The sequence below is a fragment of the Scyliorhinus torazame genome, chromosome 6 (genome assembly GCF_047496885.1).
Source record: "Scyliorhinus torazame isolate Kashiwa2021f chromosome 6, sScyTor2.1, whole genome shotgun sequence".
Classification (NCBI taxonomy): domain Eukaryota; kingdom Metazoa; phylum Chordata; class Chondrichthyes; order Carcharhiniformes; family Scyliorhinidae; genus Scyliorhinus; species Scyliorhinus torazame.
Window position 1 is genome coordinate 228790420 of NC_092712.1, and position 27695 is coordinate 228818114.

At 46.5% G+C, this 27695-nt stretch overlaps 1 protein-coding gene across 1 annotated transcript in view; it reads right to left on the reverse strand.

Annotated features, from left to right (window-relative positions):
• adamts16 (ADAM metallopeptidase with thrombospondin type 1 motif, 16) overlaps window positions 1-27695 on the reverse strand; it is a 359351-nt gene that overhangs the window by 224131 nt on the left and 107525 nt on the right. Inside the window, exons 5-9 of the mRNA XM_072509492.1 lie at window positions 25828-26027; window positions 19615-19698; window positions 17787-17946; window positions 11072-11177; window positions 887-1024 (exon numbers count right to left, since the gene is read on the reverse strand). Coding sequence (XP_072365593.1) covers window positions 887-1024; window positions 11072-11177; window positions 17787-17946; window positions 19615-19698; window positions 25828-26027 — 688 coding nt within the window. The remainder of the gene's footprint in view (window positions 1-886; window positions 1025-11071; window positions 11178-17786; window positions 17947-19614; window positions 19699-25827; window positions 26028-27695) is intronic.

Below are 27695 nucleotides of genomic sequence, written 5' to 3' on the forward strand. Positions count from 1 at the left end.
ATGCACGACCACGAACCCGGCAATTCTCTGGTGTGTATCGGCAGCTAGAGCCGGGTGCTCTATGCTATTGTCCTGCTAGCCCCATCAAAACGGGGAATCGGTGGCTGTTTTGCGCCATTTCTTCTGGCATAAAACACCACCGTTCCCACGCCCGTGTGGGGACATAGCCCCAGCATCGGAGAATCCAGCCCATGGCTTCAAAGTCTTTCAAAAATATTGCATCTCAATCAATGACCAGTATCCATACTAGTATCAAGTCAAACATAAACATTTTTTCACCATGCACACATACAATTAATGATATTGTCTTATTCAGCATGTACTGACACCACGCACAGGGTGGAAAGAGTTCTCATTTGAACCATGGCATCAGCAAGTCTTGTCCAATGAGTGGTAACTTGCAGAGATAGTGGATGCTTGGGCTGATAAATGTATATCAAGCCTTCAGCATAATAAATAATATAGTCTAACACCGCGCACTTTATTTTTCACCTAATAAATTTTGCTCTAAAAGTAAAGTGGACGTGCAACCACAATTTGCATTTATATTGTGACTACTCAAGTCAATATGTCTTCAATTACTTTATACATACTGGGTAATGTTCTGACTTTAGTTCTCAGATGGGATCCTTGGTAGGCAGGAGTGCACATCAGAAATTCAAGTGTGAAATTAATTGAAATCATGTGAATGTCTCCGAATTTCTATTATGTGCCCCTAAGTGTCAAGGCTTCCTGCGACAGTTCAAAGTGAGACAATAACCCCATCAATGAATTATTGCAATTCCACATATGGATTGAATTAATTTAGGCTAATTCTTTGTACAATACAAGGGTCGAGCCATATTGTTTAAATGCATCAAGACATGCAAAAAAATCAATTATGTACCTCAGAAACTTATACAGGTATTGCCGGCTGCAGGCTGACCACGAGAAGACCCCATTGTGGCCTGCAAGTGTTGGTGACATGATATTGCCCTCTGACTTCTTGCACACATTCCCTTCTCCATCATGAATCATACCAAAACTAGAGGGAAAATGGGAAGTTTAGTTCAAATAAAAAACATTTCTTTTTCCAAAATCTTTGACATTCAGACACCCTCAGTATATGTAACAGGTAAGATTACAAAGATGGGATAAATCTAAACACCAGAGGAAACATTTTCAGCAAAGAAGAAAATATATTAATTAGGGAACAAAAATGCTTTGTCAAAGGTTAAGTTTCACTCAATTTTAGACAAGCGACAGGACATAACTGTTCATTTTTTACAGGCATTATAAGCTGTGTAAAGTATCAGATTTTATTTTGTTCCTTCAAATTAAAATGCAAACACAAATTTAGCTCCAAACAGAACAGTGTAAACATCCAATTATAACTGTGGTGAATAGAAAATAAGTCATTTTACTATATTTAAATCAGACAAAACGCAAATTAAAATAGATTTCCTCTGCCCAATAAAACATACAGTACAGATTTAAAGGAACAGTGACCAGTGCTGACTATGAACAGGAAGTTAGATGTGTTAAAAGTTATTACATTTATTACAGCTGAAACAGATTTTGAGTTTCAGGTTATTTGAGGTATAATTTAGGCTTGGGCTTTAATGCATTATGCACAACAAGCTGACTCAATTTTGCTACTGCCCAAATTTACATAATTCATTTGGGGCATTTGTAAGAGAACTTGGATCTCACTAGGGAGAAAAAATGATCACATATTATAGAGCTCAAAAGGGAAGTCGCTGAGCAGTAATCATGCTGCTTGCTCTAAAACATATTTTCAACGAGAACCCTTAACCAGTGCATTGCAGCCTTCTCAATGAATGGTTATGTAATTCGGTTCGTTCAGATGTCACAATTTATTTCAGCAAATTGGTATTAAGTTTTTTTTCTCCAGATTTTTAAAACTTCTATAGTCCTTATATAGGCTGATTAGAAAAAGTACACATTTTGACAGGTATCTTGTGAGATCAGGAGGATATAATGCTCCGAACTCAGCTCTGTGGAGGAGCCCATGTGTCCCATCTCCAACCAATAAACTGTCAGCCAGAACTGACATCATTCGCCAGCAGTAAATAAATCAAACATGATCCTCAAAATGACCAGGGCCTCTCAGCTAAGACTTTGAAAAACAACAGTTTACTCTCAGGTACAAAAACTTATTTGTAAGTGGCTGCTCTGTTTAGGTTTCCCAAGAGCCCTTAATGGTCAGTGGACTCTGTGCAGCCACATGTTATAACTATCATGGTTGACTCATAGCTGGTCTTGCACATGAACCCGAATTGAGACACTCTGTTATAGTATAAGTGATGAGAAATTGTACATTTACTATTATTGTTAGAAAATCATTATTATGTCCAAAAATGATGACCTGACAGCACCTCTGAGCCACTGTTATGGATATGCCGTAGAAACTTAGGAACAGGGGGTGCGATTCTCCGCTCCCGCACCGGTTGGGAGAATTGCCTGGGTCGCCAAATTTTCCCGCGACGCCGGTCCGACGCCCTCCCGTGATTCACGGAAGCGTCCAGACCCGCACAATCGCGTTTTGCACGGCGCGGTACAGTGAATCGCCCGAGACAGCCAAAATGGCGATTCTCCGGTCGGATGGGCCGAGCGGCCTGCCCAAAACGGCGGGTCCCCCCCGCCTCCGTTCACACCTGGTCGCTGCTGGCGGGAACAGCACGGGAACGCTGGGGGGGACGGCCTGCGGGGGGGCCTCAAATGGGGTCTGGCCCGCGATCGGTGCCCACCGATCGTCGGGCCGGCCTCTCTGAAGGAGGACCTCCTTTCTTCCGCAGCCCCGCAAGATCTGTCAGACATCTTCTTGCGGGATGGACTCGGAGAGGACGGCAACCACGCATGCGTGGGTTGGCACCGGTTATGTGGCGCCGGCCGCGTCATGTATGCGGCGGCGCCTTTACGCGGCGCCAAGGCCTGGCCCGTGTAAATGACGCGGCGCCGCTCCTAGCCAATTATCGGGTCCTGAATCGGTCGGGATAGGGGCCGTTTCGCGCCGTCGTGAATCTCGACGGCGATCGCGACGGCGCAAACACTCTGCCTCGATTTCGGAGAATCCCGCCCAGAGTGTTTGCTGCCTCTCCTGCAGAGCAGCAGCAGATAAATGGACAAAATTATAAATGCACTCTCCGATGCAGTACTGAGCCATAAAGATCAGCAAGTCCAAAATTAATTCACTGATATGTCGTGAATTAGCTGGTCTTGGCTACAGAAGTAACTTACAACTGTCTTCCATGCCTCCTGACTAGGGAGAGGTGAAAAACCTCAATCAGAGGTTTTGCGCCATGCACTGAATGTTCTAATTTTTAAGTCATTCTTGCTGCAAATTGTGTATGTGGAAGTGCGTAGTAAGGCCAGGATATGGGCTTGACAGTGATTCTTCACCTGGGGCACTGAACCCAGCAAGAGTCTGTACTTCAGGAGTGGAGAAAGGAAAAATGAAGAACATATGGAAAGAATGAAGAAAAATCTCTCCGCACAAAACATAATGCGAGGCATTGTTCAATGCATTAATGCACTGGGATTTGAGCACAAGTGGTGCATAATCAAGCATTCAGAAAAGGTTACATTTAAAAGCAAAATATTACAGCTGCAGTAATTTGGGTAAGAATGAGATCAGCAAAGAACAGAGTTTACAATCAGTAATCTGGGGCGACATTCTCCGACCCCCCGCCGGGTCGGAGAATCGCCGGGGGCTGGCGTGAATCCCGCCCCCGCCGGTTGCCAAAGTCTCCGGCACCAGATATTCGGCGGGGGCAGGAATCGCGCCGCGCCGGTTGGCTGGCCACCCCGCTCGATTCTCCGGCCCGGACGGGCCGCAGTCCCGCCGATAAATTGCCTGTCCCGCCGGCGTGGATTAAACCACCTTTTGAAAGGCGGGACAAGGCGCGTAGGCGGGCTCCGGGGTCCTGGGGGGGGCGCGAGGCGATCTGGCCCTGGGGGGTGCCCCCACAGTGGCCTGGCCCGCGATCAGGGCCCACCGATCCGCGGGCGGGCCTGTGCCGTGGGGGCACTCTTTCCCTTCCGCCTCCGCCACGGTCTCCACCACGGCGGAGGCGGAAGAGACTCCCTCCACTGCGCATGCGTGGGAAACTGTCAGCGGCCGCTGACGCTCCCGCGCATGCGCCGCCCGGGGATGTCATTTCCACGCCAGCTGGCGGGGCAACAAAGGCCGTTTCCGCCAGCTGGCGGGGTGGAAATTCCTCCGGCGCCGGCCTAGCCCCTCAATGTTGGGGCTCGGCCCCCAAAGATGTGGAGCATTCCGCACCTTTGGGGCGGCGCGATGCTCGTCTGATTGGCGCCGTTTTGGTCGCCAGTCGGCGGACATCGCGCCGTTTCGGGAGAATTTCGCCCAGGATTACAAAGTGGCAACAGGAAAAATAGAAAAAAGTTAAATCTAAATGTACCATAACCGAATGTTTGATGTGCTCACAAAAAATAATTAATGGAATAATACTGATAGCAATAAATGGCTCTATCTATGCACGATTTAATGGCCTCCTTGGGCCCGACTCGGGACGTAACGAGGCCGATAAGTCTCGCAAGAGGTCTCTTGCGGGATTTACGCTGCTCGTTACACCTGTCGAGATCTAACAAGATCTCATGAGGCCTCGCGATCTGGATTTCGGCCTTAATTGGTGGGATTTAGATTTGCATATTTAAGTATGTAGATTTAAGCACACTTCAATATATTCACATTGGAGTTACCCAAGGCATAGGACCTAAGGGCATCACCTCAGAGACCCCAAGCAGGGGCCATTTAGCACTGGTAATGCCACAGTCCCAAGGCGGCACTGTCAGGGTTCCGGGCTGCCAGTGCCAACATGGCATCTTGCCCATGCTGGGGATCAGGCCTGGGGATGCCTTGCCCTATGGGGTGGGGTGGGGCTCGAGGAACCCTAATTGGTAAGTCGGGGCATCGGGGGGTCCAGAGGCCACAGTGGGGGGTCTACAGATCGGGGCACCATTTCATAATAGTGTCGCAATCTCTTCCTGCACTGACTAAGTGCGGCTTCAGTGGGGCGTCCCTTACCAATGCCAAAATTGAAACCGAGTCACATTTAATAGTGGGGTTGTGCACCCCGCTTAACGTACCCAAAACGGGACTCTGTTTCTTTTCCATTAAATCGTGCCCCAGCAGTCATTACAAAGATGTAGTTGCAGAGTGACCATGGTCGAGAATGAAATAATTTCAGGAGATTGGATAGGCAAAACAGAAAAGGGTGGGTATTTCCAATAAAACAGGAAGGGATGCAGACAGTAGAGGGAGATAATCTTAGTTCAGAAAGTCAAAACATAGAATCAGTTTGGGTGGAGCCAAAGAACATTAAAGTGCGGGAAACTGGTGGAAGTAGTTACCAAGCCCCTAACAATAGTTATAATGGCAGGGAGAGTAGTTACTAGAGATGCATTTAATCTTCACATAGGTTGGACAAACCACATTTGCAGTAATGTGTGAAGGATAATTTTGTGCAATAGATTCAAGATAGTTTTCTAGGTCAGTTATGTTATGGAAACAACTAGAAGTAGCAAAGAAAGTTGTCATGGCAGAAGACACAAAAAAAATTGGAAATAGTGGAGAACCAAAGGTCTAGCAAGAATGAGGAAGTTAGAGATTCAGATGGGTGAAGAAATATTACTGGAGAAATTAATAGGACTGGAAGATGCTAATTCAGAAACGGATGAATCAGTTTTAATCTTCAACAATTCTAATTGTAGAATGGTCCCAGTGGATTGGAAGACAGAAAATATAACTTCACTGTTCAAATATGAGAGAAAACAGGGACCAATAAGCCAGCAAATCCAATATCAGCAACAGAGAAAATGCAGCAATGTATTCTTAGCCGTATTGTAACAGGCCATTTCGAGAATCATGATACAATTGGGCAGCACCAAAACAATATTATGAAAGAAAAATCATAGAACGTGTAAGCATAAAATTACAGTGCAGAAAGAGGCCATTCGGCCCATCGAGTCTGCATCGGCCCTTGAAAAGAGCACCATACTTAAACCCACACCTCCACCCTAACCGCGTAACCCAGTAACCCCAGCAAACATTTTTTTTTGACACAAAGGGCAATTTAACATGGCCAATCCACCTAATTTCCACATCTTTGGACTGTGGAAGGAAACTTGAGTACCCGGAGGAAACACACTCGGACACAAGGAGAACGTACAGACTCCGCACAGACAGTGACCCAAGCCAGGAATCAAACCTGGGACCCTGAAGCTGTGAAGCAACAGTACTAACCACTGTGCTACCGTGCCACCCCAGTAAACCTATTAGAGTTGTTTGAGAATGCAACCAGCAGGGTAATAAGGGGAAAGCATTGGATGCAGTGTATTTGAACTTTCAAAAAAAACTTTTAATGAAGTGCCACGAAAGAAGTTTTGTTAAAATATAAGGGATTTGAGATTGAGGGTAACATATCTGCATGGATTGAGGATTAGTTGATGGACAAAAAAAAACAGAATAGGAATAAATGGGTTATTTTCATGTTGACAAGCTGTAACTAGGCAGGCACAATAAGGATCAATACTTCGTCTCACCGAGTTAATCTATATCAATGTCTTTTCTAAGTTTGCTGCGAATGTAAGCTGTGAAGTGAATGAAAAGAGGCTAAAAATAGAATATGGACCAGTTAAGGTGAGTGGCAAGAATGTGACAATTGGAATATTATGTGAAGAAGTCACAAAGTTATCCATTTTGCCAGGAGACACAGAAAGCGGTGAGAGATTGGGAAATGTTGATATTTAGGGGGTGTCTCTGCACACAAATCGAACAAAGTTAACATGCAGATATAGCAAACATAAGGAAAACAAACAATATGTTAGCCTTTAATGCAAAGGAATTGGGGATATGAATGAGGCCTTTGGTAAGACCACAAAGGGAGTTCTGTATATGATTTGGTCTCAAGAAAGGATATACCTGTCTTAGAGAGAGTGTAACAAAGGATGAGAAATTGTCCGAGCCTCAGGGTAAGGCATCAGCCATTTAAGGCTGAGATCCATAAGGAGAGTTATGAGTCTTTGGAATTCTCTATCTCAGAGAGTTGTGGATGCTCAGTTGTTGAATATATTCATGATTGAGATGACTGATTTGTGGATAATAACAACTATAATTACAGGCCAGTCAGTTTAATACTGATGGTGGGGAGAAACTATATTCAGAAAAATAACAATTACTTGGACAAGTATGGTTAGCAATGGTTAGCAGGGGTGACTGCCTGTGTGGAGTTTGCAGTTTGTCCCATGTCTGCCTGGGTTTCCTCCAGATTCTCCAGTTTCCTCCCACAGCCCAAAGGTGTGCAGATTAGGTGGATTACGCTAAAAGGTCCCCAGGTAGGGTTCGGTGATAGTGATTGCCCGAGGTAGGGAGCTCTTTCAAAGGTTTGCTGCAGACCCGATGGGCCGAATGGCCTCCTTCTCCACTATAGGGATTTTATGATTCTATAAAAGAGAACCAGCACTACTGATTTATTAACCTTTTTGACTAATTTCATTGAGATTTTTGATGAAGAAAGTAGTTGAGGGAAATAGAATCATTAAATGGTTACACGGGGCGTCATTCTCCGACCCCCCGCCGGGTTGGAGAACTGCCGGGGGCTGCCGTGAATCCCGCCCCCGCTGGTTGCCGAAGTCTCCGGCACCGGATTTTCGGCGGGGGCGGGAATCGGGCCGCGCCGGTTGGCGGGCCCCCCCGCTCGATTCTCCGGCCCAGATGGGCCGAAGTCCCACCGATAAATTGCCTGTCCCGCCGGCGTGGATTAAACTACCTTTTGAACGGCGGGACAAGGCGGTGTGGGCGGGCTCCGGGGTCCTGGGGGGGGGGGGGGGGGCGTGAGGCGATCTGGCCCCAGGGGGTGCCCCCACGGTGGCCTGGCCCGCGATCGGGGCCCACCGATCCGCGGGCGGGCCTGTGCCGTGGGGGCACTCTTTCCCTTCCGCCTCCACCACGGTCTCCATCATGGCGGAGGCGGAAGAGACTCCCTCCACTGCGCATGCGTGGGAAATTGTCAGCGACCGCTGACGCTCCCGCGCATGCGTCGCCCCGAGATGTCATTTCCGCGCCAGCTGGCGGGGCAACAAAGGCCGTTTCCACCAGCTGGCAGGGCGGAAATTCCTCCGTCGTCGGCCTAGCCCCTCAATGTTGGGGCTCGGCCCCAAAGATGCAGAGCATTCCGCACCTTTGGGGCGGCGGACGCCCATCTGATTGGCGCCGCTTTGGGCGCCAGTCGGCGGACATCGCGCCGTTTTGGGAGAATTTCGCCCACGGTGTGAGGTCATTCGACCCTTTTGATCACTTACCAGCATTTTGCTTGACAATTTAGCTAGTCCTGTTTGTCCACCCTTTCCTCGTCGCCCTGCAAAATTTCCCTTCAGATGCTTACCCAATTCCTTTTCAAATGCTACTTTTGAATTTGCCTTACCCTCACACCTCCAGGAAATGTGTTGCAAATCACATCCACGAACGGCATAGAAAGGTTTTTTCTCATATTGTTATTGGCTGCTTTGCCAATCACTCTAAAGCTGTGTTCTCTGGGCTCTCAACCCTTCCGCCAACAAGAATAGTTTTGTCCTGTCCAATTTATCCAGCCACCTCATGATTGTGAACACCTTTATCAAATCTCCTCTCAACCATCTCTTTTCTAAAGAGAACAATCCCAACTTCTCCAATCTATCCACAAAAATGAAATTCCTCATCCCTGGAACCATTCTTTTCAACCTTTTCCTCTATAAAACCTTCACATCTTCCTTTTAGTCCCATTAATTTCTCCAGTAATATTCCTTCCCCAATATCAGTATCTTTAACTTCCTCATTATCACTGGACTCTTGGTTCTGCACCATTTCAGTAAACTATTTTGGGTTTTCTATCATTAATGTCTTTGCTACTTGTTTAGTGCTCATTATAATTTTTCCTGTGTTTGCCTCTCACATGTCCATGTTTACTGTTGCTACCCTCTTTCATTTTACATCCTATCCAAACTGAGCAAACTATTCCAGTTGAGCCAGTGTATTGCAAGTTTTATCACAACTTCCTGACCTTTGTACCCTATGCCTCTATTTGTGAAGCCGAGGGTTCTGTATGACAACGGCACAACTGTCAGCAAACTGTGGCGATGTTGGACACATTCCGTACCCCCTCTCTCCCCCTCCCTCAGCAGCCACAACACCGGTTTGATGATTTTTACAAGTATAAGTGAACCGCGCCATCAGGAACCCGGCCCATCGGAGGCTGGGAACCGCGAAGGCCCCGGAGAATACCGGGTCTGGCCTGCTAATGACATGCAAACGGTGTCTACTGTGTGTGCGTTCCAGACCACATTAATGCCGCTGTCGAGGTGATGGAGAATAGTGATTTGGAATCAGGTAATCGCCACCCTCCGCGATTTGAGTGTCGGAGCCTATTATCTGCCAATCGCGTTTTGCGATTCTCTGGCACCCCCGCTACTCTCAGGCCCGGATGGGGCCGAGTGGCCAGGCCAAAACGGCGGGATCCTCCCCTACCCGGAAGTCTCCGCACCTTTAGGGGCCAAGCCCTCACCTTGAGCGGCTAGGCCCGCGCCGGAGTGGTTTCCGCTCTGCCGGCTGGCGAGAAAGGCCTTTGGCGCCACGCCAGCCGATGCCGAAAGGTCTTCGCCAGGCGACGCATGCGCCGGAGCGTCAGCGGCTGCTGACGTCATCCTCGCGTATGCGCAGGGGAGGGGATCTCTTCCGCCTCCGCCATAGTGAAGACCATGGTGAAGGCGGAAGAAAAAGAGTGCCATCACGGAACAGGACCGCCCGCGGATCGGTGGGCCCCAATCGTGGGCCAGGCCACCGTGGGGGCACCCCCCGGGGCCAGATCGCCCCGTGGCCCCCCCAGGACCACTGAGCCTTCCCGCGCCGCCTTGCCCCGCCGGTAAGGTAGGTGGTTTAATCCACGCCGGCAGGAGAGGGTTGACAGTGGCGAGACTTCGGCCCATCGTGGGCCGGAGAATCGCCAGGGGTGGGCCCGTCGACCGGCGCAACGCGATTCCCGCCCCCGCCGAGGCCCGATTCCCGCCCCCGCTGAATCTCTGGTGGCGGAGAATTCGGGACACGGCGGGGGCGGGATTCACGCCAGCCCCCGGCGATTCACCAACCCGGAGGGGGCTGTCAGAGAATCCCGCCCCTCATCTCTCTTTCTCCCTATGTCGGTGGACCACAAAATCAGACTGCACATTCTCACCCCTTAAAATGTTCTGCAGCTGCTCAGTGACATCCTGGACCCTGGCCCAAGGATGGAAATATACCCTCCTTGAATCATGTCTGCGGCAGCAGGTGTCACATCTGCTCCCCTAACTATTGAATCCCCTATTGCTTACCTGATTTCCCTTTGCAAACCCTGTACAACTGAGTCCCCTGCAGTGCTGTGGACCTACCTCTAGTTTTAACCTGCCAGCAGAATCATTATTCGCACAAATATTCTAAAATAAACATTGGTTCAAGATTGGTTAAAGAGAAAGATGCACTCTGCATGAAGTGCATTCCTACTTGGTCCTCATCGAGTGGTGGTCACCCAAGCTCTCCCTGCCTGCACACCTTTAAGGCATGGGTGGCCACCTCCAGCAACATGTTATTTATCTGACTTTCAGACTTTGGATTGCCAACAGTGACACTAGCTGCTGTTCAAGCTCTGAAAGCAGGAGCTTCAGCTTCTCCAGCTGATGATACTTCCTATAATTGTGCTTTTGGGACAAGAGGCAGAAGAACCAAAGTGACAAATCTTCCATGGGCGAAGTTCCTTTTTTAAGAGTGAGGCAATCCCAGATTTCTTCCAGTGTTAAATATCACAAATTGTCAGATTTCAAGGCTACATATTTCCACAATTTCCATTAAAAGAGGGATGCCAGGCTTTAGTCTCACTTTCCTTCATAAAATATTAACCAGGCAATTTAAGATTGTTGCTCTTGCTAATAAATGTGTTTTATAAACTACAGGCAGTTCCTGATACCTGGTGCATTAGTGTTAATTTATTGCAGTTAAGCACTCAAAAATGCGACATATTGAATAATGTACAGATGATCTTACTTGTGTCCAGACTCATGAGCGATAGTAAATGCCAGTCCTAGTCCCGTGTCTTCATTGATAGTACAACTGCGATATTTGCTACACATCCCACTAATAGGAGCAAAACCTAGGGAGTAAAACAAGTACAACTTGGAGTGATTTAATCAGTATTAGTGTGTAGTAACCTCCCTGTTTTATTTTCTAACTTCAGCACTAAAAGGGATTCTAGGATTCATCAGCCAAGCCAATGTTAAAGTTAATAGTCTTTATGCACACTTTATCAGATCGCATTCTTTTGAAACGGGTAAACTGTATTTGCCTTCTCAGCATTCTCTAAATGATCTAAATTTGTAAAGATAATACCCAAACACACAATTATCTGTGCTTTGTTTGCCAATTGTTTAATAGACAAGAGATTTAACAAAATGGGAACAAAGTCCCATAGCTAGTGCGTTTAGTGCATGTTTCCTAGCACTTGCAGTGCCCTCCGTATAGCACACCTGGCACTACGGGGGCCTCTGGCAGGGGTACCGGTGGCTGTGGTATGGTCTGCGGCCCCGCCCGACACCCTTCTGGAGGATCTATTGTGAGTGTCTCCCTTGAGTGGGCTCTGTGATGCCCTGCTGACATGGTGGTGCCCAGTTGGGGTGGGGGTGAGGGGAAAGGGGCACCCGGCCAGCGGCAGGACTGGCAGCCCATGGCCACGCCTCTGGGAACATGTCCTATCTCCTCTCTCTCCCTCAGCAGCCACGGCATCCGTTCCCCAATTTTAAATACCACAAGTGAACCTTGCATCGGTAATTTCCCCTGCTGGAGGCGAAGCATCGCGGGAGGCATGGAGAATACCGGGGCCAGCCCGTTAACAATATACTGTACAATCTGTATTCCCATGCCAGCGTGCGGCATAGAACACATTCACGTCGCTGTCGAGGCACCAGAACCTGGCATTCCAGTGGGCGCCAGGCACCAGCCTTGACTTTCTGCTCATGAATGATTCTCGCGATTCCAGCCCACCACAATCTTCCTGCTTCACTCTCCTTTCAACACATCCTTCAAGTCCACCTCTTTTGCCAAGCTTTTAGTCATGATCCCAAGTATTTCTTATCACATGGCTTGCTCCATTTGCCTGGTTGTTCATCTTTGAGACATTTTTCTACATAAAAAATGTTATAAAAATGCAAGCTCTTGCTATCCATTGGCTGTGCCGACTTGAGAGACAGTGGGATTATAAAGTCATATGGCGAGAAGGCAGGATTAGGCTATTAAATTTCATGATAAACCATGATCATAACATATGGTGGAGCAGGGTCGAATGGCCTCCTCATGATGCTCCTATTTTCTATGGGTTGGATTCTTCCGCACTGCCCGCTGCAAGAAAACCACAGGCGAGAAGCAGACAATGGAGAAGTCCATTGACCTCGGGCAGGATTCTCCTTCGCCGGGCGGACGCCACCAGAGAATCTCGCCCAATGTTTCTACGTTCACTGTATCTCATGAAGTAATTTGCTCACCCATTATTGAATTGGCTCGATATTCATTCTATTTATTCCAACTACTCTCCAGCCGGCAGGCAAGACCCCAACACCGCAACAAGATTCCTTCCAGCGGAATCCTTTAAATCGAAGGGTATGCCTATGCTCATGTATTCTGTTGGAAAGTCTAGAAAATATGACCAAGTAAAACTGAATGTAATGTTGGCATTTATTGCAAGAGGGATAGATTATAAATGTGGGGAATTTTACTGAAACTGTATTGGCTTTAGTGAAACCATATCTGGAGTGTGGTGTTTAGTTTTGGTCCCTTTATTTGAAGAAATGTATAATTACTTCAGAAGCAGTTCAGAGAATGTTCACCCAACTCGGGCGGGATTCTCCGACCCCCTGCTGAGTTGAAGAATTGCCGGGGTTCGGCGTGAATCCCGCCCCGGCCAGCTGCCGAATTCTCCGACGCCGGAGATTTGGTGGGGGCGGGAATCGCACCGCGCCGTTCGGCGGCCGCTGGCAGCGCCCCCCCGGCGATTCTCCGGCCTTCAATGGGCCGAGTGGCCGCCCGGTTTTTGCCAGTCCCGCTGGCGTAAATTGGAGTAGGTCCTTACCGGCGGGACCTGGCGGCACGAGCAGTCACCGGGGTTCTCGGGGGGATTTGGCCCAGGAGGTGCCCCCACGGTGGCCTGGCCCGCGATTGGGGCCCACCGATCCGTGGGGGGGCCTGTGCCGTGGGGGCACTCTATTCTTCCGCACCGGCGGCTGTAGCGGTCCGTCATGGCCGGTGCAGAAACAAAGCCCTCTGCGCATGCGCGGGGATAACGCCAGCACACGCTGGCGCTCCCGCACATGCGTCAACTCGCGCCGGCCGGCGGATGCCCTTCGGCGCCGGTTGGCATGGCGCCAGGCCGCTTCCGCACCAGCTGGCGGGGCGCAAACCACTCCAGGGCCGGCCTAGCCCCTGAAGGTGCGGAGGATTCCACACCTGTGGGGCGGCCTGATGCCGGAGTGGTTCATGCCACTCCTTCCTGCCGGAGTTGCCCGCCCCGCCGATTACGGCAGAATCCCGCCCCAGATTTCTTGGATGAAGGGCTTATTTTATGAAAAAACATTGAACAAATTAAACATCTACCAATTGGAGTTCAGAAGAATAAGACAAGCTCAGAAGAATAAGAGGTGATCTTTTTGAAACATAAGATTCTGAGGGAACTGGATAGTGTGAATACCGGGGAGAATGTTTTCCTCTTGTTGAGAAGATGAAAACTAGGGACATGGTTTAGAAATAAGAGGTCTCCCTTTGAAGACAGCAATGAAGAGAAATCCTTTCTCTCAGTCATTATGTAGATACAATCTACATGACTTTTGCCCACCAGGAACTTCAAGAATGCGACCCTTGTGAAGAAACAGTTGCTCTTACTTTTCCTCTCCACTATCATGCTGACATAAGCTTGGTCCTGTCTGGGCCAAGTGCCTACAAATGAAATCAGGAGGGGAGCTCAGCTTCCTGCAACTACACTTCCAGGTTCAGATACTGAAGTGAAGGGTAGCATCCAGAAGGATTCAAGTGTCTCAAATTGTTGTTGGGGGGGTGGGGGGTGCATCATCAGCCAGCCATCTTAATTTTGCAAATTCTCTGATTAGGTGCTTAGGCCAGGCATTAGTGCTAGTTTTTGATTGGTTCTTCTGTTGAACGCAGCATAAAATGAGGTGGGAGGCCATGAATGTCTTTTCCTGCCTTAGAAAAATAAAAACACCAGACCCGCGTCTCCTACAGGTACACAGGTTTGCTGCAAAGTCTGAGGAAATTCCAAGGTAATGCAATGGGAAAGAACTGACCTCCACCCATTTCCCTCTTCTCTGTTTTGGTTCAATGATGATTTACAGGCATTGAAAGGAAGAATACCTACATTATATGGTATTACAGAAACACAACAAATGGCCTTGGTACGTTCAGAGGGTCCCCGCGTCATGGTGCTTGGAGCAAGTGGAGAACCAATTTTTCAGGTTATCTCCAATTCCATGCCACTCCATGGTCAGGATTTTACAGAGGAATGGTTGTCCTGTCCACTGGGTAGAAAGTCAGGGAGCCAACCCTGCCTTGGATGGTCATGGAAGCCCAAACAGCATGTTACGTGCAGCAAGCTGTTAATTGCCTGACTTCCGGAATTTACTCCTTTAAGGGACACTGGCCCTTCCCCACACCCATCCCTACATCACAACCTCTTAGCATGCTCCCTGGGGCTCTATAAATCCAGACTAATATATTCACTTGTGCAGAGTGCCATGGGTTGATCTGTCTTCCAGGTTATTTTACACCTTCACATTACTTCCACTGCACTACCCCAGTTTATTAAAAACAGTGGAATTCAGCCCTGAAGTGAAGAAAGAAGTCTTGGAGATGAAAGAGATTTAAAGTGTTTTGATGATCATGTACAGTAAAGATATCTCCTTAAGAGCAAGTATTATACGTGCCTTTTCTGCTTTGAAGTCGAATAGAAATATTTTGGGACGTAGTTTAATTACATCTTAACAACCTCTTACCAAGCAGAAGAAATTAAGACAAGTCTAAGCATGAACATGCTCAACATCTGTGCACTCCAGGTACAACTTTAGGAGTATGGGCAAAAGTTAGATTCACGATCTATGCTAACATATGAGATTCTTACATTTATATTGAAGATTTTTGGAATAAAATTCAGCTGTGCACAAAGTGAGACATTTAATGCGGCGATAATTTAGATGGCTCAGACGATCCCGCCAGTTTTTAAAAATGTTTACAAATGGGATAATGAGAGTATAAGCAGATTTTTCTTATATTTTATCATTAATGTTAGCAAACAAAGGAAAATGCAATCCATATTATGACAGCACATGTATGGCATGTACATCTGCCTCGATTTTTGAATCGTGTTACTTTCCTCATTTCATTGGCGTGATATAATTTTATCTTAATTATTTATGATTCGGAAACTCTGCACGAGGATGGCAGAAGTAGAGATGATCAATGATTTCAAAAGGAAATTGGGTGGGCACTTGAAGGAAATAAACTTTCAGGGCGAAGGAGCTAGAGACCAGAAGGAAATGGGACGGACTGGATTACTTCATAGAGTGGTCTCTTTCTGTACTGTAAATTATTTTATGGTTTCAATGTGTGAAACAGAGGGCTAGAATTTAGAGTTATGCGCTACCCTTTACATTTAACTTCAAGCGCATTCCATAAGCACAGTCTTGTTTGATTTCTAACAGGTACTGCAAAACAAGAATAGATTTCTGAACAATAATAGCAAAGTAACAGGATCTTAAGCATGCAAGTATTTCTTATATTCGGGCCGGGATTCTCCCCTACCCAGCGGGGCGGGGGAATCCGGCGTAATGGAGTGGCGGGAACCACTCCGGCGTCGCGTCTCCGCACCTTTAGGGGCCAAGCCCTTACCTTGAGGGGCTAGGCCCGCGCCGGAGTGATTTCCGCCCCGCCGGCTGGTGGGAAAGGCCTTTGGCGCCACGCCAGCCGGCGCAGAAAGGACTTCGCCGGGCGACGCATGCGCGGGAGTGTCAGCGGCCGCTCACGGCATCCCCGCGCATGTGCAGTGGAGGGGGTCTCTCCCGCCTCCGCCATAGTGAAGACCATGGTGAAGGCGGAAGAAAAAGAATGCCCCCACGGCACAGGCCCGCCCGCCAATCGGTGAGCCCCGATCGCGGGCCAGGCCACCATGGGGGCACCCCCCGGGGCCAGATCGCCCCGCGATCCCCCCAGGGCCCCAGAGCCCGCCCGTGCCGCCTGCTCCCGCCGGTAAGGTAGGTGGTTCAATCCACGCCGGCTGTCGAGGGTTGACAGCGGCGGGACTTCGGCCCATTGCAGGCCGGAGAATCGCCGAGGGGAGCCCGCCGACCGGCGCGATTCCCACCCCCGCCGATTCTCTGGTAGCAAAGAATTCGGGACACGGCGGGGGCGAGATTCACGCCAGCCCCCGGCGATTCTCCGACACGGCGAGAGGTCGGAGAATCACGTCCCTTGTGTTCATATGCCACAAGGTCACCAATGGAGAAGCAATTAAAATCGAGGAAGTTCAAGAACCACAATCAGATGAGCACAGGTAGGCCGAGATGATTTATGGGGCTGGAGGAGATTACAGAGATAGAGAAGGGCACAGTCATGGAGGGATTTGAAGACAAAGATGAGAATTTTAAAAAGCAAGGCATTGTTTAACCAGGAGCCAATGTAAGTCAGCATGAACAGGGGTCACTGTTGCTGCAACATTTGCATTCTGCACTTAAAGCCTATGATAGAATGGACTATTGGAGGATTGGTGCATAACTGAACTATTTTACTGGAGAGGACTCAAAATTCAGGTACATCTCACACAGAAGGGTATTACAATGCCTTTACTAGGTAAAATGCAGGGATATCAATATCATTTTCCATATTGCAACTGCTGTATTGTTTAACTGGGAGGCTAGATTGCTGACCAGTAATGTGGAGCGACGCCAACAGCACAGGTTCAATTCCCATACCAGCTGATTCCGGTAATTCATGGGTGACGTACGTTGACTCCAGGTTGCGCAGTTAACATAGTGGTAGGTTATTCATGAAGGCCCCGCCTTCATAACCCTGCCCCTCACCTGAGGTGTGGTGACACTCAGGTTAAATCACCATCAGTCAGTTCTCAAAGGGAAGAGCAGCCTACTGTCCTCTGGGACTGTTTCGACATTTACTTTTAATGATGCGGATTTAGCATGAATTTCCATTTCACTGTTGTGCAATAGCACCAGTGATAATGCTACAAAAATATCAGTCACAGAAATAAAATGATGTGAAACACATTATTTGGTGAAATAAATAATGGATAGGGGAGGAGTGGATCATGCTATTGAAAGATAACCATGATTGACATGACTGAAGTTTTGAGCTATTTTATTAATGGCCCAAATGCAGATAGGAGTTTTCTTCATAATCTTCACATTGATCAAGGATTTTGTGGTTTATTTCACTTGCTGCTACTCTCTCTTGTGTTCTGCCTTTCAAACATCAATACCAAAACCACTGAAGATAATACAAAATGACACAAAACATTTTGAGCAGATCGGTTTGAGAAACTGGGAATATCGTGCAACAGTTTGCAGAACACCCTGGAATTGAGAATTATAAATAAATTCACCTGCTCAACGTTACATATTAAACAGATAATTTTGTCACAATTCGCATCAGAATACTTTTTGTAATGTTCTATTTTAAAACCATTTAATGAGGTCACCTAAAGTATCACAAGGTTCATTCTTCCAAGAGCAAATGTCAAGGCCTGTCAGCAGAATGGCATGATCGTGACGATTACCATCCTTGCCCACCAATCCCGACTGCCACTGACAGAAGCTGTTCAAAGTGCGGTCTGCGTGGTGATTTATTAAAAGACCCGGCTGCAGAACAAAAAGACAAAGGCGGGGAAAAAATGTTCAAAGGAGATCACAAATTGGCCCTTGCATCTTGGGCTATTAAATGAAAACATTGTGAAAGATCAAATAAATAATAATGAGAGGCAATAGAGCTGGCTAGACAGTCCTTTGTGGTTCATCGAATGGTTCAGTGCTTCATGAAAGGATGAATGTGCTGATCATTTTGTGATTTTAAGACAAGTGCTGGATTATGCAAACTGGCCTTGCCTGAAATTCCTAATGGCAATTGCAAAGACAGCAAATCAAGACAAAGTTAAATCCAGCAGGCTAATGGCAATTGCAAAGACAGCAAATTAAGACAAAGTTAAATCCAGACAGTGGATGCATATTTGACATTCTGCGATGAATGTCACGAAAAATTAAACTTGGGGAATGTAGGTCTAAGGCTTTAAACATTTTATGAAGAGCACTGTTACTGTGATCTAACTGAATCGAAAGCGGAGTTGACTGTAACAACAATTTGTACTCTTTTAGCATCTTTAATGTAGTAAAATGTCCCAAGGCACTTTGCAGGTGCATTATAAAACAAATTACAATCAGCCACGTAGGAGACATTAGGTCAGATGACCAAATGCTTCATCAAAGAGGTACCTTTTAAGAAGTGTTGTAAACGAGGAAAGTGAGCTAGAGAGGCAGAAGGGTGAAGGAAGGGTATTCCAGAGACTAGTTCCGGGGGAACGGAATGTATGGTTATCAATGGTGGAGCAATTAAAACCAGAGATGCTCAGGAGGCCAGAATTGGATGAGCGCAGATAACTCAAGAGAACTGTATTGGAGAAAATTACAGCGATAGGGAGGAGAGAGGTCATGAAGGGATTTAAAAGCAAGAATGAGATTTTCAAAATCAAGGCATGCCTGACCAGGAGCAAATGTTGGTCAGTAAACAAAGAGGTGATGGGTGAACAGCCTATGCTGTGACTTAGGGCACAGGCAGCCAAGTTTTTGATGACTTCTAGTTTATAGCGGATGGAATCTGGGAGACCAGCCAGGAATGTGTTGCAATGGTCAAGAGTAGAGGTAACACGGTAGCATAGTGGTTAGCACAGTTGCTTCACAGCTCCAGGGTCCCAGGTTCGATTCCTGGCTTGGGTCACTGGCAGTGCAGAGTCTGCACGTTCTCCCTGTATCTGTGTGGGTTTCCTCCGGATGCTCCGGTTTCCTCCCTCAGTCCAAAGATGTGCGAGTTAGGTACATTGGCCATGCTAAATTGCCCTTAGGGTCCAAAAAGGTTAAGTGGGGTTGTGGGGATAAAGTGGAGGTGTGGGCTTGGTAGGGTGCTCTTTCTAAGGGCCGGTGCAGACTCGATGGGCCAAATGGCCTCCCTCAGCACTGTAAATTCTATGCTAATCTATGAACAAGGGGATGAATGGGGTTTCAGCAGCAGATTAACTGAAACAGGGGTGAGGCTGGGCGATGTTACACAGCTACAAAAAGACAGTCTTAGTGACAGTGTGAATATGGAGTTGGAAGCTCAACTCGGGGTTAAATCTGATACCAAAGTTGCGAATAGACTGGTATAGTCTCAGATTGTTCCCTGTAAATCATCTCATTTGTACAATTTAACTGTATATTATCACTGATGTAGTTAAATTCAATAATGTCACATTATACAATTTAATTCAAAATGGATACCTGATCTTCATCCAGCAGGACAATCCCAACTATTACAATATTTATGTTGCCTCCTATCGTGCCATCTTTGAACAGGGTGGACACCTTGAAAGAGGCAAAAAATTATTTTCAGGTTTATCTCTTAGTTGTCAGAAAATTTATACTTAATTGATGGAATACTACAAGCACATATTAAAAACCATAAGCAGCACTGAAGTGGGCGGTAAACTCCCGATGGAGTGGCAACTGAGTCGGTTTGCCACTCCACAAGAAAATTCTTCCCTGAAAATCCAGCCACTCCTATCTCAACTGACTTTTTAATCTCGTCCGACTTTCTGACTCAAGCTGGCGAGATCTGGGCAGCGCAGCACGTCCCCGGGACCTAGCGTCGAAGGTAAGTAAGTCATGCCCCATTTTCTACGGCACTAGCTGGATCCTTATCTGGGAACCTCAGGTGGTGGGGGAGAGGGAATTATTCCTCAGTGCATCTTTGGGGTACTCCTCCCCCACCCCCACCCCAAGATACATTGTCCTGGAGCTCGGACATTATGGCCCACTTTTTAAAATCTTGATAAAAACCTACTGAATTCAAGTCACACATAACTCCCACGAACGATTTTTTTAAATGACAAAATGAACAGTTAAAAAAAATAACTTTGAAGCGGAAGTTACGATGTCTCCTCACGTAGGACTGATTGTCACCTTTAAATTATTATGGGGAAATCATTTGTCAATATCTGAAAGCTAGTATAAGCATGCCAGCTAAAGCTGCATCTAGATATTCAGAATGTTCAGTTTTTAGTTACAGAACCACAGATTTGCACACCACATCAGATGCAAGAAGCGAACCGTTTGATGTTACTTGCTCCAAGGATTTTCATTACATCAACATACCTTTAATCACAGAAGACCACTACTATCACAGTTGATGTCATAACTGGAGACACCATGCTATTTTCTATTTTGAATGTCTGATATTGAAGTGTTGAAATGTTTTGATCCAATCACTCAAGCATTTTGCAGAAGGTCAAAGTACTAGGTACTTGTTTCGTCATGCAAGATCTACTTAAGTACAATGTCAAAAACTCAAGGTAATCTGCTGAGAAGCTCAAATACTTTACAGACTCAAATGTGAACACTTCCACGATTAACATTTGATGGTCTGCTGGACAGCTATGCAATTATGCTCTTATAGTGACGTTGGGCCCTTGGGTTCGCGGTCTCCAATTTTGGGGATAAGCCATCAACAAATATTTTCTGTAAGCCCACTGACACCCCAATTTGATTACACTTCCTCACACCCCGCTTCCTCCAAGGACTCCATTCGATTCTCCCAGTTTCTCCGGCTCAGTTTCCTCTGATGTGATGATGCAACATTCCATACCAGAACTTCTGGTACGTCCTTTTCCTTGACCAAGGGCTCCCTCCCACTGTGTTTGAAAAGGATCTCAGCCATCTGCGCTCCATTTCCCACATGTCTGCCCTCTCATCACCTCTCCCTCCCAGCACCATGATAGGGTTCCCCTTATCTTTCCCTTCCACCCCACCATCCTCCATATTCAATTGACCATTCAACATCATTTCTGCACAATCTGATGCTTACTTCAATCACAAATGACACATCCTCCCCTTCCCAAGGCACCTTCCATGCGAGCACCAGAGGTGCAACACTTGCCTTTTTATCTCCTCCCTCCTAACTATCCAAGGACCCAAACACTCCTTCAACGTGAAACAGTGATTTATTTGTATCTCTTCCGAGTTAGTACACCATATTCGCTGCTCCACGTGGGGAGACCAAATGCCGGTTTGGTGGCCACTTTGCAGAACACCTCCATTGAGTTTACAAACATAATGCCGAGATTCAGATTGCCTGTCCCTTCATTTCTCCACCTTACCCTCTTGCTGATCTCTCCATTCTCAGCTTCCCGCAGTGTTCCGATGAAGCTCAACCGAAGCTCGAGGGACAGCGCCTCACTTTCCAATTAGCCATTCTGCAGCCTTCTACATTCAACACTGAACTCAACAATTTTCGACTCCAACCTATGTTCCCAGTTAGTTTTGTTTTTCTTTACAGTTTTTGATTTCACTTTTTAAAATTAATTCATGGAATGTGAACATCGATGGTTAGGATAATATTTATTGCCCATCTCTAATTGCCTTCAAGAAGTGCTGGTGAGTGTCTTCTTGAACCACGGCAGTCCATGTGATGTAGGTGCACCCTCAGTGCTATTAGCAATTAAATTCTAGGATTTTGACCCAGCGATAGTGAAGTCAGGATTGTGAGTAACTTGGGAGGGGAACATCAGATGGTGGTGTTCCCCTGTATCTGCTGCCCTCGTCCTTCTAGATGGTAGTGGTCATGGGTTTGGAAGATGCTGTATAAGTAGCCTTGGAGTGTGTCTTGTAGATGGTACATGCCTCTGCTACTGTGTGTCAGTGGAGACAGCGATATGCTTGAGGACGGGGCTCTAGTCAAGGGGGCTGCTTTGTCCTGGATGGTGTCGAGCATATTGAATGTTGTTGGAGCTGCAATCATCCAGGCATGTGGAGAGTTTTCCGTTAGACTCCTGACTTGTGCCTTGTAGATGGTGGACAGGCTTTGGAGAGTTAGGAAGTGAGTTATTTGTCATAGGGTTCCTAGCATCTGACCTGCTCTTGTAGACAATATTTATATGGCTAGCCCAGTTCAGTTTCTGGTCAATGCTAACCCCCAGGATAGTGGGGGATTCAGCAATGGTAATGCCATTGAATGTCATGGGGAGATGGTCATTCTTCTGTCACCTGTGGGGTTCAAATGTTACTTGCCACGTGTCAGCCCAAGCTTGGGTGCTTGGATATTGTCCAGGATTTCCTGCATTTGAATATGGGCTGCTATAGAGTTTGAGGAGTTGTGAATTGTGGCAAACATTCAGCAAACATCCCCACTTCTGATCTTATGATTGAAGGAAAATCATTGATGAAGCAGCTAAAGATGAAGCAGGACACTACCCTGAGGAACTCCTGCAGTGATGTCCTGGAGTTGAGATGCTTGACCTCGAACAAACATAATCAGTTTCCTTTGTGTAAGGTATGATCCCAACCAGTGGAGAGTTTTACCACCCAATTCCCATTGAATCTAATTTTATTAGGATTTCTTGATGCCAAACTTGGTCAAATGCTGCTTTGATGTTAAGGGCAGTCACACTCACCTCTGGAGTTCAGTTGTTTTGTCCATGTTTGAATCCAGGCTTTAATGAGGTCAGGAACTGAGCGGCCCTGGCAGAACCTGAACTGAGCATCTGTAAGTACGTTATTGCTGAGAAAGTGCCGCTTGATAGCACTGTTGATGACACCTTTCAACACTTTGTTGATGATCAACAATAGACTGATGGGTGGCAATCGGCCATTTGGATTTTTCCTCCTTTTTGCCTACAGGACATACTTGGACAATTTTTCACATTGCTGGGTAGATGCCAGTGTAGTAGTTGTACTGGAACAGCGTAGCTACTGGCACGGCAAGCTTTGGAGCACAAGGCTTCAATACTATTGCCAGAATATTGCTGGGGCCCATAGCCTTTGCAGTATCCAGTGCCTTCAGCCATTTCATGATATGTGAAGTGACTCAAAGTGACTGAAGACTGGCATCTGAGATGCTGGGGATTCCAGAGGGGGCAGAGATGGATCATCTATTTGGCACTTCTGGCTGAAGAATGTAGCAAATGCTTCAGTCTTGATTTTGATTCTCCGTACCTTCACTCTGACGGGATTTTCCATTCCCACTGCATGAATGAGAATTTGACTGAGCTCCAAATTCTCCTTCCTCGCCGACAGCAGCAGCATGGTGGACTCGCAATGGAGAATCCTGCCCCTTAACTATTTTACTCTTGTTTTTCTCTTGTTTTTATTTTCAAATGGCAGCTGTTCATCATTCTCCCATTCACACCTCCTCTAGATTAACGTTGTTGAATATTTGGATGCTCGCCAAACTTATGGCAATTAAGTCACCATATGTTATCAAATAAGTGAACATTAACAAAATATATGCACAAAATAGGTTTGAGATTTTAAACTATCAGCAATAAAGTCTGATACAATCACTACCCGAGCCAAAAATAACAGCTTCAAAAGGATTTTATAATCCAATTGCTCCAAAAAGGAAGCCTGCTGTATACAAAGAGTGGTGACAATCGATTAACTGAAGCGTTCTGTTTCTCAAAGTGTGCTCTGGTTTATTTCAAACACACAAATTACTTTCAGGGTAAACAATCTTTATTTTATCAGAGGCGAGGGACTGGGTTCTCCGATTTGGAGACTATGCCCTGATGCCGGCGTGGGAACGGTGGCGTTTTATGACCGAAAACTCGACACAAAATGGCCCCCGATTCTCCGTTTGGTGGGGGGGGCTAGTAGGCAGGCAGCGTAGAGCACCCGGCTCTAGCTGCCGATACGGCCAGAGAATTGTCGGGCCTGTGGCCGCATGCGTACGGCGGCGGCCTGCAGCGGCCGTGCGCGGTTCCGGCCTGCTCAATAGTGCCTCCCCTTTGGCCAGGCTCGTCACTCCCGGACTACTCCCTACCAGTGCCCAATATACTCGGAGACTCAGGGAGAGAAACGAATAGACAGGTCTCTACTTTTTAGCTTTTGTGTTCCGGCCTTTGCTTTGATTTTGTTATGTCACCTGCCATTATCAAACACGGCGTCAGATATTTAACAGACATTTGTGTCATGGCCAACCTCCTGTAATCTCGCCTTTTACGCCAACAGCACCCTATTCCTTTCAGTAGTTTGCTTCAACAGTTCAATTAAGATAAAGGCTGAATACATTTAGATATTGCTGCACATGTCCAGTGAGCAAGATTTGCACATCACGATGTAGTGCTGTCTGTAGGTCACACATCGCAACATTTTGCGAAAACCGTAAAATACAAGCTGAAGACAACAAAGTTCTTCAGTTCCCACCTTGTGTAATTAGATTGCCCAATTAAATTTAGAGCAAATGGACCCCTGTAGGCCGGATGTGCTTTCGCAGCAGTTCAAAATGCTGTCCTGCAGATCTAAATGTATTGTCATTTAAAGAACAAGAACAGAGAAGGGAACAAATGGCAGACTATTTTTCTTGTTTCAGTGAGCAAGTAGCCCTTCAGCTTCCAAGTCTTTGGAAACCTGAAAAATAATCTGATTAACATGGTTGCAACCTGACTGATATCAGACTTTTGTCTAACAATGTGGTTGATTCTTCCATACACAATTAGGAACCGACTCAGCCAGCGACTCAGCCTTACTCACTTCCTGATGCGACCATCAATTCACATGAAACCAGGAGTAGATGTAAACTGTGGCTTTAATCAACTAGAACAGTGCCTGCCTGCGACTGATCTGTTAGTGGGAGCTACCTACAGGGAGACTGTACTTTATATCTCCCCTCAAGGGGTGGAGCCAGGGGCGGAGCCCACACAGGCCCCAACATGCTACATCATAGGTTATACCTGACAATGGTCCATAGGTGGAACCCACATGGGCAACAGCGTAATACAGATATGTACATGGTGAATTGTTACAGCAATACATTCACCACACCTCCACCACTTCAACTTAACACAATGCGGTATTGTCAAGCTCCAAAGATGAAGGGCATCCATGCACCACATGTCTGTGTACGATTCGTCGCATGTAGTGAGTGACAAGAGCATTGGACAACACTGATCTAAATGCATCTTTTGTGTATTTGCTGGTCACGTCACCACTCCCTTTGGCCCTGTACCACCAACACGTTGTCATTTAACATCTACTGCTTTCCATCCTATCACAGACTTTCCCTTTTATTCTTTTTCCACATCCCCCCTTAACATGCTTGAAAACTATTACATGTCTCACGTTTTCCAGTTCTGATGAAAGTTATTGACCTGAAATATTAACTCTGTTTCTCTTCACACAGATGCTACCTGACCTCCTGAGTATGTTTAGTTCCAACGGTCAGTTCACTGACTAAACAACAAAAGGTGAAAACATCTCCCTTTCACTGAAGGAGCAGAACGACTTACGAAAAGCCGTTCTTCATTAGTATTCAGTGCCTCAAGCTTGAATTTGCAGGCACATTAGAACAGTTACAATGTAATTACAAAATACATTGCAACTTCCTTAAAATACTGTTCCCAAATTGTAAAGGGATGTTATGACAAAAATATTGCACAACCTTTTTGCCACTATAAACACAAGGTTGATTCGAATTAAATATATTTGTTTCCTCAGCCTTACCATGTTTAGTATAGTTAACACGTATGTCGTGATGTTTTCATTGCCATGGTTTTCAATCATTTTCTTGTCTACCACGACTAAGGTTTCCACATTAAGCTTTACATTCTTTCGGGTCTTAAACAAGGAACGTTTGTTTCTGGGCAAGAATCCATACTCATCTGGTAGAATATATATATCTGCTTCTGGGGGTTTAGGCATATCTACAAAGAGAGAACATTTGGTTTGGTTAATAAATGATGCACAGGATTTTAAAAGAATAATTTCCGTGCAGCAAGCATACATTGGGCAGGATTCTCCAGTCCGCCAGCCACGTGTCCCTCGGCTGCTCGCCATTCACTGACGACGGGATTTTATTTTCCCACCGATCGTCAGTCGGACTTCTCATTGTAACCACCCCGCACTGCCGCAAAACATGCATGAAGGTGACATTAATTATGCAGACCCAAAAAAAGATACAACGGTACAATTTGAACATCTCTTATTTGAAATTCCAGAAATCGAAACATTCTGAAATCCACACTTCTGTTTCGAGTGTCGACGTGACGTCAAGAGTGGGAAAACCCATAAGTCTCTGGAAAGTTCCAACCAGCACCGCACGTGCGCATGTCCCAACCCGCGCCACATGTGCGACGGTCCCAGGTCCCAAATCGTGCCACACATGCGCCGGTCACAATGCATGCCACGCACGTGCAGGTCCCAATACACGCTGCACATGGGCAGGTCCCAAGCCGCTGCAGATGCACATTATATTCCATGGGTGGCAAGGTGATGCGGTGGTTAGCACTGCTGCCTCATGGCGCTGAGGACTCGAGTTCGATCCCGACCCCGGATCACTGTCTGTGCAGAGTCTGCATATTCTCCCCATGTTTGCGTGGGTCTCATCCCCACAACCCAAAGATGTGCTGGGTAGGTGAATTGGCTACGCCAAATTGCCCCTTAATTGGAAAAAAATAATTGAAACTCTAAATTTATATTTAAAATAAATGCACATCATATTCGGAAATCTGAAAAATTCCAAAATTCGACGAGGTTTTTGCATGAATTCTCAGACTTTGGTCACCTCCTAATTATTTTGCACAAGTGATGTGGCAAATGTCACACTTACGTGCCAAAAATCAGCTGACATCAACTCCTGTTCACATAGGTCTGCCGATATACCACTTCTCTTGAAAATTAGATGCTGACCTAGCTCCTGAAATTCCATTGAGGTTCTCTCAACCTGTTTGGAGATTGGGCAGGGGATTTGCTGTAACCCTTGAGAGAAACAATATTATTGTCTAAAATCCCCTGGAAATCTCATGGCCCTGTCTCCCCCACTCTGTAAATGCCTTGAAAATGTTGTTTCTCTGAGCAGCACAGTGGCAAGCACTGCTGCCTCATATCGCTGAGGTCCCAGGTTCGATCCAGGCCTACTGTCCGTGTGGAGTTTGCACATTCTCCCAGTGTCTGCATGGGTTTCACCCCCATAACCCAAACAGATGTGTAGGGAAGGTGAATTGGCCACGCTAAATTGGGGATTTTCACAGTAACTTCATTGCAGTGTTAATGGAAGCCTACTTGTGATACTAATAAAGATTATTATTATTATTAAACTGTCCCTTAATTGGAAAAAAAGAATTGGGTACTCTTAAAGAAAATGTTGTTTCTAATATGGAGAAACAATATGCCCAACCAATGAAAAATGTGTATTATGGTGTGACATTGAGGTACAAAGACCAAGGTGCTAGAAGTGTGTGCCCGAGTCCCTGCTGAATTAACTACTCACTACAGAAATAGGGGACTAGAAATTCAGTTGCTGCAAGTTGTGGTATGCATATATCCATTGCAAATGAGGTGGGCAGCACATAAAATTCATTTACCAACTTCCT